The sequence below is a fragment of the Cyprinodon variegatus genome, unplaced genomic scaffold (assembly GCF_000732505.1).
Source record: "Cyprinodon variegatus isolate N-32 unplaced genomic scaffold, C_variegatus-1.0 Scaffold1878, whole genome shotgun sequence".
In the NCBI taxonomy this organism is placed as follows: domain Eukaryota; kingdom Metazoa; phylum Chordata; class Actinopteri; order Cyprinodontiformes; family Cyprinodontidae; genus Cyprinodon; species Cyprinodon variegatus.
Window position 1 is genome coordinate 49,329 of NW_015152331.1, and position 12,264 is coordinate 61,592.

Sequence of the window (12,264 nt, forward strand, 5' to 3'; positions counted from 1 at the left end):
ATGCAGCAAACACTGACTTCCTAAATGAACTGAACAACTTTTTTGGAAGGTTTGAGGCAATAAACAGCACCCCAGCAGTAAAAGCTGTTCCCCACCAGGGAGAGGAGACACTAAACCTGGATGTAGCTGAATTGAGGAAAACTCTGAGGAAAGTCAATCCAAGGAAGGCCCCAGGGCCTGATAACATACCTGGGTGGGTGTATAAGGAGTTTGCAGATCAGCTGGCTGGTGTCCTCACAGACATCTTTAACACCTCACTGGACCGATCCGTTGTGGCAGCATGCTTCAAGTCTGCCACCATTATTCCAGTCCCAAAGAAGCCTCAGGTCACCTCACTCAATGATTACCTGCCTGTCACACTGACTCCAATCATGATGAAGTGCTTCGAAAGGCTGGTAGAAAAAAACAAAAAAACTGAGAGGATGTAGAGCTGGTGCAAAGATAACAGCCTAATCCTGAACATGGAGAAGACGAAGGAGATCATCTTGGACTTCAGGAAGAACCGGCCTAACCGCGCTCCACTGGTCATCAACAGCTCAGCTATAGAGGTGGTCAACAGCACCAAATTCTTAGGGGTGCACATCACAGACACCCTCACCTGGAATGTAAACACCACCTCACTGATCAAAAGGGCACAAAAGCGCATGTACTTCTTGTGGAGGATGAGGAGGGCCCACCTGCCCTCATCTGGGCTCCTATTCCGTCCATTAAAGACATTTCATCCCAGTGCAGTGTGTCCCGAGCCCATAACACCATCAATGACGCCTCACACCCCCACCATGGACCGTTCTCCCTGCTGCCCTCGGGGAAGAGGCTTTGAAGTATCCAATGCAGGTCCAGCTGATTCCATAACATTTCTTCCCCACCACCATTAGACTGCTGAATGTTGTGTAAAAAAGGTTATTTTATTTATTTATAAAAAAAATAAATGTTAGAACTGTAAATATACAGTCATATGTTCATCTTACTATTTTTTATGTATTTATTAATGTTTTCAAGGCTGCACTTTAAAAAATAAAATTGTCTAGAGCTGTTTTAAATGAAATTTCTTGTATACAAAATGACAAAATAAATCTGTCTAAGTCTATGGGACTGATAACCTCAGTCCTGATAACCTCAATAGATATATTGATTTTATAATTTCATTGTATTTTATGATTATGTACAGCACTTTGGTCCTATTTGGTATTATTACCTATTACTTTGGTATGAAGTGCTTCATAAATAAAGTTGGTATGGTACGGTATTTATCTACTGCCATTCAAGAAATAATTTTGTAATATCATTGCTGTAACAACAGACTATTAAAACTATGGCAAAAAGTGATAAAATAACATATTTCTCACCCTTAGCTGGGTAGGTGTTAAATATATAGTTGCTACATAACAGTGGTTTGAGCTTGCCTTGAAAAATACACAAAATAATTTTTCATATTTAAATTAGCGGGTTAAGCAGGTTTTTCAAACACGGATTGGCCCCGCAACTGTTAGCATTTGGCTCCTTTCCCATAAAAAAAAAGCTGGGTCTGAGCCCCTATTGGCGAGCTGTGCGGCCTCTGTCTCCCCATCACTATATGTGTGGTGATGCCATTGCACATGTTCAGTGGTGATGATGTCACCAGTTCAACAGGAATCAAGAAAGTAAGAAATAGAGAGAAACAGGGAAGGGAGCTCAGTAAAAGTCAATGTGCTTTATTGTTTCACTCTTTTGTCTTTGCGAGTCTCTCTTACAAGTGCTGCACCATGGTAAATGAAAATAAGAAGAGTTCCACTGCAACTAAAACCCAATTATTTGCTCATTTTAATAGTTATTTAGTCCAGTGAGACTGGGATATAATATTTAATCTGTAACAAAGCCTAATGCTAGTGCTGCAGCCTGCTGTTCATCATAGCTGTAGGAGGTACTCCTATGTGTTGACCCATACGATTGCAGCTTTGATTTAAGAAAATTAGTTTTCCTTCTGATTTTGTATTGTAATAACTTTATTAAATTTAATCACTCATTTATTCATTCATGTATTAATTTAATCTTTGATTCATAGACTTGAAACACCGCTTTGAAGACAAACCTCCAACATTTCAGGACCTGAACAAAAGCATTGAGACACTGAATCTCCAGAAAAAAACTTAACAAAACCAAAAACTACAAGGCAGTGCTACATTTTCTTCATACATTTTTTTTTTATAAATAATGGTTTACAACACAATTTTAATGGGTTGCACTAATTTCTGATTAAAGTTATGTATTAACTCAGATCTCATAGTAGATTCTAATGAAGATGTTAATGAGTGATGTAATAGCCTCTAGAGACAAGCTTCCTAGAGGTTTGTAAACTCATTACACTTAAGCATGAACTTGCAGTGTTACACGTAAAGCATCAGACACATCTGGATGTCAGGTTTAGGTAAACTAGTACAAAAAGACAGTGTGGAAACTGACAGAGTGGAAGCTGGATGTCAAACTTTTAACATTTTTGATACCTGTGTTCTGTTGGTACATAATGAATAATGACATGAATGTTACCTATATTTTATTGGATGGGTATGTAGAAATGAGCAAATACAAATATGTTTATTTTTTAATCATGTTTTCTGCTTATATACTAATTATATGCAGTAATTTGACTATTGTGTACCTCATATGGGTTAACAAAAACCTCCATGAACCAATGTATGTTTTTATTGCTGCGTTGCTTGTGAATTGTGTTTTTTACAGCACGGCCACTTACCCAAAGCTTTTGATCGACTTTTTGTCTGAAAAACAGAAGATAACTTATCAAGCCTGTCTCCTTCAGTTTTATTTCTTCTACTTTGTAGGGCCAGCCGAGTTCTTTCTATTAGCAGCCATGTCCTATGATAGATATGTGTCCATATGCAGGCCTCTGCTATACCCGACTATTATGACAAACACCACAGTTACTGTTTTCCTGGTTTTCTCTTGGTTCATACCAGCTTGTCATGCATCAATTCCACTAATAATGCTTAGCAGCACTAAAGTTAAACTCTGTAACTTTAATATTAAAGGAGTATTTTGTAATAATGCCATTTACACACTTCAGTGTGCGATGCCAAGATCTCTTGCTATTTTTGGTGTATTTGCAATACTGGATGTAGTAATACTTCCTATACTTTTCATTTTGTTCTCATATACAAAGATAATGATTATTTCTTACAGAAGCTGTAAAGAGGTGAGGAAAAAAGCTGCTGAGACATGTCTACCCCATTTGTTGGTTTTATTCAGCTTGACTTTGTTGAGTGTGTATGACATATGCATCGTTCGAGTGGAATCAGGCATCTCCAAACCTGCACGTTTAATTATGACATTACAAATTGTTTTGTATCATCCTTTATTTAATCCATTTATTTATGGGTTTAAAATGAAGGAAATTTACAAACATCTTAAGCAATTTTTCTGGAGAGTAAAAATGCTCTTAACTAAAAATCCACAGCAGTTTTGAATATACATTAAATCTTGAAATTATAATTTATTTTTTTTATATTAATATTGCTATAAGTGTGTAGTTATTTATGAAATAAATCTGAAACTCCGGCTGCAATGTTTTTTTTAATTTTATAAGAGTATATAAGATCACCAAACTTTGCCCGATGTATTTTGCAATTAGTTTTTAGAAAAGGTTGTTAAAGTCTTATTTTATAGAATGTAATCTTCTGCTATTTTAGTTTTTCTTTTTTGCTTCTGTGTTTTTAGCATTTAAATTATGTGCACATCTCAAATAATCATTATATAAATTGACATGGGATTATCAGATAGAGTTGCTCATTAATTGTATTAAAATTAAAATGGAAAATTTCTAATCCCAACCTGTTAGTGATTCTGCTTGTTTGCACGTACACAGTGTGCAAGGTTCTGGTAAATTGGCAGGTAGACACTCATAGCTATGCTTCCACAGCAGGATTTGCCCATGAACACCTCACGAGGGCAGACTGCATTTCAAACATATTTCATTTTCTCCCAACCTTATGATTCCTGTTCGGGAGGTGGTTGTGAGTGTCTAATCACCCCTCGTTAGCCCCTGTACACTTCAGGAAGCAGGGCGCACGGTGAGGCGGAAACTGGGCCCAATGCAAAATATTTTCGCACCACGGGAGAATCGGCCTGAAAAGGACAAAAACTTAAACAGTGTAAGCCCACCTATAGAATGCCTCAGACTGCTTCTGAAAGTTGAGGGAAACAGGCAGACAATACAGTCTCCCTTGGGAATCCATTGATAAATAAAGACTTGAATTTAAACTCTTAATCATTCACCATTCTAACTTCTGTCAATCAAATGAATCTTGGGGAGGTGGTGTAGGAACAAAATATCCTGTTGTTTCACATTAACATTTGATTAAAATTATTTAGAGTTCTCAACAAAGATTAAAAATGTTTGATGTCAAGCACTGCAGCCCATTTTATAAGCGCTGACTACAGTAGTTGTTTTGCATTTTTTTCTAATGGTCTTTTAAAGTATGTCTTCGGAGCAACATCATTCAGGGTATAAATATTCTAACATCAATTTTCTTTTATCTATATAGTGCCTGTTCACTTTATGTCATCTCAAGGCACTTTACAAATTGAATGCAATGAAATCCTACAGACAAATTAGTCAAAAATTTCCTCCCAAAGGAAACCTAACAGATTGCATTATTTATGACAATCAAAGTTATTATTTGCATCAAGAAGGCTTTCCAGTCTTGCCAATCTTTATTTTTCTGTTTGCATAACCATGTAATCCCTAGTACAAAAGGGACCTGAGGTGAATCAATTATCAAAACAAAAAACAAAAAACTGTTCAACATGGTCAACCCCAACCAAAATTTAAACTGATTCAGTGACAAGAAAAGACTGATTTTTCTGATGGCCATTCAAGGCTATGACCTTTTGGGTATCCGGTGATGAAAGAAGCTTTATTCCCAGTGGTCTAGTGGTCTAGCAAACGCCTTATATGAAGAGTTCTCCCCTTCTGATCCTGTCCTTTTACAAGACGGGATCTCACCTGGTGTCTCTCTCTGCCACAGTAAGGCACAGATTCAGTCGGTGGCCTTTGTCCTTCTCCTCCTTGGACAGAACCAGTTGCATTGGTTCAGGATAAGGTGTTTCACCTGGACCAGGAACCGCCATAGGTGCAACAGGAGCAGGATGAGAAGCTGGTGTTCAAATAAATTATCATTTGCAGCTGCATCATACGTTGCGATTTCTGGAATTTTTTTTAAAGATTATGTCTGTCACAGTGGGCATTCACCTACGAGGATAATTAGAGAGCCCTGCATGATTTCTAAGAACCTCTAAATAGGGCCAAGGACCTTCACCTCCACTTTTTCCTGAAAAGTACTCTGCTTAAACGGTGTTGCTTTAAGGGAGTTCACTGAATTTATTTGTATTTGTGCAATTTCTCTCTCTGTCTCTGTGTGTGTCGGGTGTGGCCTGGCGGCTGGTCGGCGTGCTTTTGAAACGCCATGGTGGTGGGTACGGGAGGTTTCTCCACACTGTCACGGAGACATGGCGTGAAGGTGGGCGCTGGCTCTCCACACAGCCCAGAAGAATTTTGTTTGGCTATAGGGGAAATGATTGGACATGGGTCCATTAAGTCCACAGCTCGTATGAGTGGAGCTGTTGTTTAGTTTGTGGAAAAGATGGAACAGGCTCATGTTTTGGTTGAGTCTGGAATTGCGGTTAATGGTTCGTTTATGCAGGTGTCACCACTCAAGTTGCCAGCTAATAAAATCACTCTGTCAAATGTCCCTCCGTGCATCAGTGATGTTTTTCAATTTAAAGAGCTGTCCCGACACAGAAAGGTTGTGTCCCCGATTAAAAAATTATTTCTCTGTGTGAATCATCACTCCTGAAGCATGTTGTGTCTCACAGGAGACAGCTATACATGATTCTCAATATGAGGAGATGAGGAGTTTAATGTGCGCTTTCATGTTCAGTATGTGTTGTTTGCAACATCAGCACATATGAAGTGTTTTGAAATGTGGTCAAGAGGGACACATTGTAAAAATGTGCCCTGACAGAGCTGGACCGACTCAACCAGACTCTGAGAAACAGCAAGGAGGCCCATCTGATGAGAGCAGGGCGGGAGCGGTGGAGGTCGCGGCTGCAGCGGTGTGTGTACTGTATGACGTGTAAAAAAACGTTCTCCTTTAACTGGTTGCCTCAGTTTTATCAGGGTGTTTTTAAATCCTGTGCTCTTTTTAAGTTAAAAAGAATCAGAATGCCTAACTCTCTGCATTGGCAGAAGAATCTTTACTCTGCATTAAGAAAAATCTTTACCCTGCGGTGCGAGAATGGATGTCAGACAGTATGGTGCCAGGTCTGACGGAGGCACAGTGCACGGCTGGAACAGTGACCCTGAAGCAGCTTGCCGAGGTGGCTGGACCAGATTTACCTCATGAAAGAGAGAACAACAGCTGTGCCTCCTGAAGCTGTTTGTCAAAGGAGAAAGACTACCTGATACTGCGGACCCATACCCTGACGTCCAGTTGGATCCAGACTTCACAGAAGACGGTGGTCCTTTGATGCAAAACATAAACTTTAAAATGGATTTGTGCAGCACTGGTCCAAAAGTGCTGTACTGTATCAGACACTGGTAAAAATTCTTAACAAGAGAATTTTACAAAGAAAAGCTGTTAGTGTGTGGGAAGACAAGTTGGGAGGACACAAACCCCAATGGAGGACTCTTTCTAAGCCTCTAATAAAAAAAAAAACAGACTGGTGAACTATAATGGAGCATTCTCCATAGGGCTATTACAACTAAGTTGAAATCCCAAATTTTAAATGTTTTAATTGCTGAAGGAAAAATGGCTATTTATTTATCTAGAAGAGACAGACTACAAGCTGGATCTCAACTCGATGGTGCATGTTTGTAGAAGTGCAACATCAGGGCCAGGATCCGGCTGGAGTTTCACTTCCACAGAGCAACCAGAAATGTAATGCGCTTTTGCAACTGTGGAGTTTTGAAGAAATGTATGCACTATTTCTGATCAGGACGAACTAAAGTTCAACAAGCATCTTATGTAAAGATGTATGTATTTTTGATCTGATCAGGTTTTTAAACGTGTTGTGTTACTTTATTGTATAAATAAAAGAAGAGTCAAAAAGAGTCTCTCTCTCTCTTTCTCTCTTCAATGCGTCTCCTACTTCCTGAACTTTCTGTGGACTCCTGGAACCCTGAACCAGGTTGTTCCTTTTCTCATCTGCTTGGTCAATTCATTCCTTAGTCCTAAACCTAAACTTCTCATGGGGACCAGTCCTTGGTCCCCACAAGTGCCTAAATGTCCTCCAAATGTACCATAATTCTGGGAAAATATCCCAACAAGCTAACAAATACAGCTAACACACACTTTCTTTGCAGGTAGTAACTTTTTTTTCATAGCTTTTGTTTTTGCTTTATTGAGGAACATTATATTTTAGCATGAGCTCCAACAATTGCTGAGTCATAGTGTCCCTGTTGTCCTCAAAGGTTCCATGTGGTTGGGTAGGAGCTCAATGACTTCCATTGGGAATTAAGTAATATGATAAAGATTTTCAATAAACAAAGTCCAACTACTGTCTTGATTTTGAGAGAGAACAGGCAACAATGTTTTTTAAGTTCTGAAGGTATTGCTATAAATGTCTGCTTTGATATAATAATATCTCTGTAAACACAGCTATGGATGAACTTAATGAAACATTCATAACACTTGAAGGACATGTAGAGTTACATAAATACAAATATCTTTATTTTGTATTCATGCTAACAGCCTATGTTTGTATTATCATCTGTAATTTGACTATTGTGTATGTTATATGGATGCACAGAAACCTCCATGAGCCCATGTACATATTAATTGCAGCTTTGCTTCTGAATTCCCTTGTTTTCTGCACTAATATCTATCCAAAGCTGCTTTCAGATTTCTTATCTGAAAAGCAAATTGTATCATATTCATATTGTTATATTCAGTTTTTTCTTTTTTATTCTTTAAGTGGTTCTGAGTTTTGGTTACTGGCATTTATGGCTTATGATCGTTATGTATCTATATGTAAACCTTTACAATATGCAACTGTAATGGGACGAAAAACTGTAAGTATTTTTCTGAGTTTAGCTTGGCTTGTGCCTGCTAGTGTGACTGGGGTCCAGGTAATATTGAGCTCCAATATAAAACTCTGTAAACTGAATTTGAATGGAATACTGTGTAACAATTCAATATATCATATGTTCTGTGTGAGTTCAAAGGTGCACATTGTATTTGGTGCTCTTTCTGTAGCAGTGACTGCTTTGTTATCTATGCTTTTCATAATTTTTTCTTACACCAGAATACTAATAATAGCCTTTCAGAGTTCTCAAGAAGTCAGAAAGAAAGCTGCTAAGACATGCACACCTCACTTGTTAGTTCTGATGAGTTTCTCCTGTTTATGTGCATTTGATGTAATCATAGTCCGTCTGGGATCAAACTTTACAAAAGTTGTTCGTCTAGTGATGACTTTACAGGTGATATTGTATCATCCTCTTTTTAATCCAATCATATATGGCTTGAAAGTGAAGGAAATATCCAAACAATTGAAAAGGTTGTTTCATGAAGTTTTAGTTTTAAAGTTGAAGAATTGAGATAAATCTTATACTCTTATATTATTTGCAAATTATTAGTTATATAGCTTTGATTCACTGAGTTGCTTTCACCCCAATGATACATGACTCATTTCACACAAGCTATTGACAATCTATGGATAAATAGAAAACGTGCTTTGCCTTTGTTGTAAAATTGTTTGCTGCATTGTACACCAAAAAATTTAATTTCATGCAGAACCTGTCTTCTTCCTGAAAAGTAAAACGGCTGAACTTTACAAATTTTTGTGAAAGTAGTTACTATACAAGTTTCTACCCCTTACATGATAATTCACTTTCTGAAGTGGTTTAATTAGGTTTTAGAGCTCATCATAGTAAACAGCTTAACAGTTTTGGTAAAATTAACTAATGATTAACTAATTCTTGTGGCCTCAGATAATGTACTTGTATCTCTACTCCTCCTGTTAGATCTTACTCCTGCATTGTACTTAAACTCAGACAACTTTGATTGTCATTTTGTATACACAGTGTATACCAAACACAATTTCCTTATCTACAGCTTTTATATTTATTTGGGTGTCATAGGTTGCAGCAGCTTTGAACAAATTATATTCAGAGCATTCAAAAAAGTTCACGTTGGTAGAAATGAGGGACTACAGTCTTCAAATTAGCATGGTTAAAATCCCCTACAATGATGAAAACGCCCCTGTGTGTACAGATTGAAGATCAGAGATAGCATGGTATAGTCTTCATAGCTTCTTTTGTATTAGCGTTGGGGGACACGTAAACAGCAGTAATGCTAACCACACTGAACTCTCTAGGCACATAGAATTTGCAGTTAACAGTCACAAACTCGATGTCTGGAGAGCAGAAGCTAGCGACCGATCTACCATTTTTACACCAGTTATCTATGAATGAAGCTATGATTCAGTCAGGATGATGGCGCAGTGGTTACTAATCTCCTTGTTTGAACAGAGTTCGATTCTGAGATTAACCATTTTGCTCTCCAGTAAACAGACATAGAAGAGCAGGATTGATGGGATTGGGGTTCTGTCGTAATTCCATCTTAGCTTCTCTGTTAGCCCGCCTCTACTGCCCCTCTTATGCCGTTTAGCACACCGCTTCCTCCGGCTTTCTCCTAGGCCTGGCCTGCTGCGTGAGCCTGGTGCTTTTTTTTCTTCCATCTGTAAACGATCAAGAATGGTGGATCAAGGTGAGCAAGCAGCAGCTCCTAATGGTTGATAAAGCTGTAAACGACAGTGTTTTACACATCATCTTGCATTGTGTTGTTGTCTGCTTGTGGTGTGTGCAGAACACGCCCCCCCAGAGCTTGCCAGAACAGACGGAACGCTACATAGCATATAAATACTGCAGACCCAGTGACGGGTGGCTCATTTTGAAATGTCTGTGCTTCAAGCATAATGACCCCTTTAGGGTGTAATTTGAACAGACCCAGCATAGTCCAAGTTTGGGATCATTCCGGTTGTCATTGGCTTTAGATGACCATAATTCACTGCTAGCCGATTGCACTTTAGGAGGTAGGTGTACAACAATTTCAGGCACATTACTGGCCAACTGTCTGATTTCAAAGCCTCCCTTGCGTCTGTCCTTTCCATTGTGGTGAGCTATATGATGCGGTACATACCAGGACTCTGTGGACTTGATGCCTCCTCTGCAGAGATCTCTGCAACATAGCCTGACTGACTCAATCTCCTTATAGTATGAGGCAGCTTGGATAGGGCCTTTGGCTAATCAGTACTCAGTACGGCACAGGTAGGCATCACTGTGTGTGTTTTGAGATGCAGACAGAGTGTGGAATTGTGTCTGGTACAACAGTGGAGTAGCATATAGCTGAGTTCCATCAACATATACATATTCGGAGGCTGTCTGTAGATGAGTAAGCGCTTGTTGGTCTTATTTGGAACACATTACCATCTTCTTCCTGACATATGTGAGTGTGTCAGTGTTCTAAAGCCGTTCCATATTATTGATATGTCTGAGCCAATGAATGGCCAGTATTAGGTACAGGTCCTGAGATAAACTCAGCTTTCAGCAGAAAAGGTCCTCTATTTTACTTTTTAGTTTGTGTTCCTCTGTTTTTAGCCTTTAAATTATGTGCACATCTAAAATAAATAATTATATAAATTGATATTCAGATATATCAGATAGAGTTGGTCAGTAATTATATTGATATTACAATGGAACATTTCTAATCCCCCTCCTGTTAGGGATTCTATTCCTGTACACTACAGGAAGCAGGGCCATGATGAGGTGGAAACTGCGCCCAATCCAAAACATTTTTGCACCACTGGAGAATTGGCCTGAAAAGGGCAAAAGCTTGAACAATGTAAGCCCGCCAGTAGAATGCCTCAGACTGCTTCTGAAGGTTAAGGGAAATGGGTAGACGATGGAGTCTCCCTAGGGTATCCATTGATAAATAAAGACTTGAATTTAATCTCTAACGCCTGTTTAATCATGACTTCTACTTTCTGTCAACCAAATGAATCTTGGGGAGGTCGCGTAGGACCAGAATATCCTCTTGTTTAACCTTAACATGTGTTTAAAATTATTTAGAACTCTCAATAAAGATTCAAAATTTTGATTTCAACATCATGCAGGGTGGAAATATCTTAACATCAGTTTGCTTTTATCTATATAGTGCCTGTTCACTTCATGTCATCTCAAGGTAATTTACAAAGTGAATGCAATGAAATCCTACAGAAAAATTTGTCAGTTCCTGCCAAAGGAAACCTAACAGATTGCATCAAGTTTTTCCATTTCATTCACTCCTCCTCAAAGGGTGTAGAGCCATAGCTGTTAATAAAAGAGAGAGATTGTCATTTTGTTTGAGCATGAATTTGTATCATGCTATACAGCTTAAGACTGGTTAAGGTTAGGGATGTTTTGATCAGGATTTTATCAATGCCAATCCGTATCAGATGCAGTTCAAATAAAGCCTGAAAATCAGCTACATTGCATGTGTCCAAAACTGGCTGCATATAGGCGGGCATTATTGTGGAGGAACAAACGCTTGATACTACTGGAAGTTATTACCAATGGAAGAATGAGAAGGTAAGTTTTCCAAGTTCCTATTGACCTGCTTCAGCATGATGATTCATGACTTAGCAGCTGCACCAGTGTCATAGAGGGGCAATGGCAAAAACTATGCATCCCTGGTGCTGGATTTTCTACTACATAAAATCTATGTAATCAAAGTGTTGGAAGATGATTTAAAGGTCCATTGGCAGGTCTGATGTTAAATTTTCCAAAGAAATTGGAAGTGTTTTGGGAAAACAGTAATTCAGCGACAGAACAGTAGGCCAACTGATAAAAGTGTATAGTTCAAGGAGGTCAGCAACTTCCTGCATAGTCAATCATTATACATCTCGAGACTTCATGTGACCTTCAGATTAGCTCAAAAACAGTGCACTGAGAGCTTCATAGAATGGGTTTCCATGGTCAAGCAGCTGCATTCAAGCAACAAATTAAGGTCCACAAAGACATGGATGGCAGAGTCTGGTTTGGATGAACTTGACTATCTCACAGAGTGCTAAACCCAATATAGCACCTTTTGGATGAAAAAGAGCAAGACTTAGAGGCATGCCTCTAAGTCATCAATAGGATGATTGATTACCAATTTTATTTAAGAGTCAAGTAATGCAGCCACATTCCTAACATGAAAAAGCATTTCTGGAAATGCTTTTTCATTTGAAATTTGT

The 12,264-nt window shown here is 38.6% G+C and overlaps 2 protein-coding genes across 2 annotated transcripts; both read left to right on the forward strand.

The window, feature by feature from the left end:
• Positions 1–2,412: 2,412 nt before the first annotated feature.
• On the forward strand, positions 2,413–3,457 carry LOC107104766 (olfactory receptor 5AC1-like). The gene has a single exon (XM_015404853.1). The coding sequence runs from the start codon at positions 2,501–2,503 to the stop codon at positions 3,455–3,457; it is 957 nt and encodes a 318-aa protein (XP_015260339.1). The 5' UTR covers positions 2,413–2,500.
• Positions 3,458–7,651: 4,194 nt separating this feature from the next.
• LOC107104767 (olfactory receptor 4K3-like) lies at positions 7,652–8,587 on the forward strand. The gene has a single exon (XM_015404854.1). It carries the CDS (start codon positions 7,652–7,654, stop codon positions 8,585–8,587), a length of 936 nt encoding a protein of 311 aa, XP_015260340.1.
• The last annotated feature ends 3,677 nt before the right edge of the window (positions 8,588–12,264 follow it).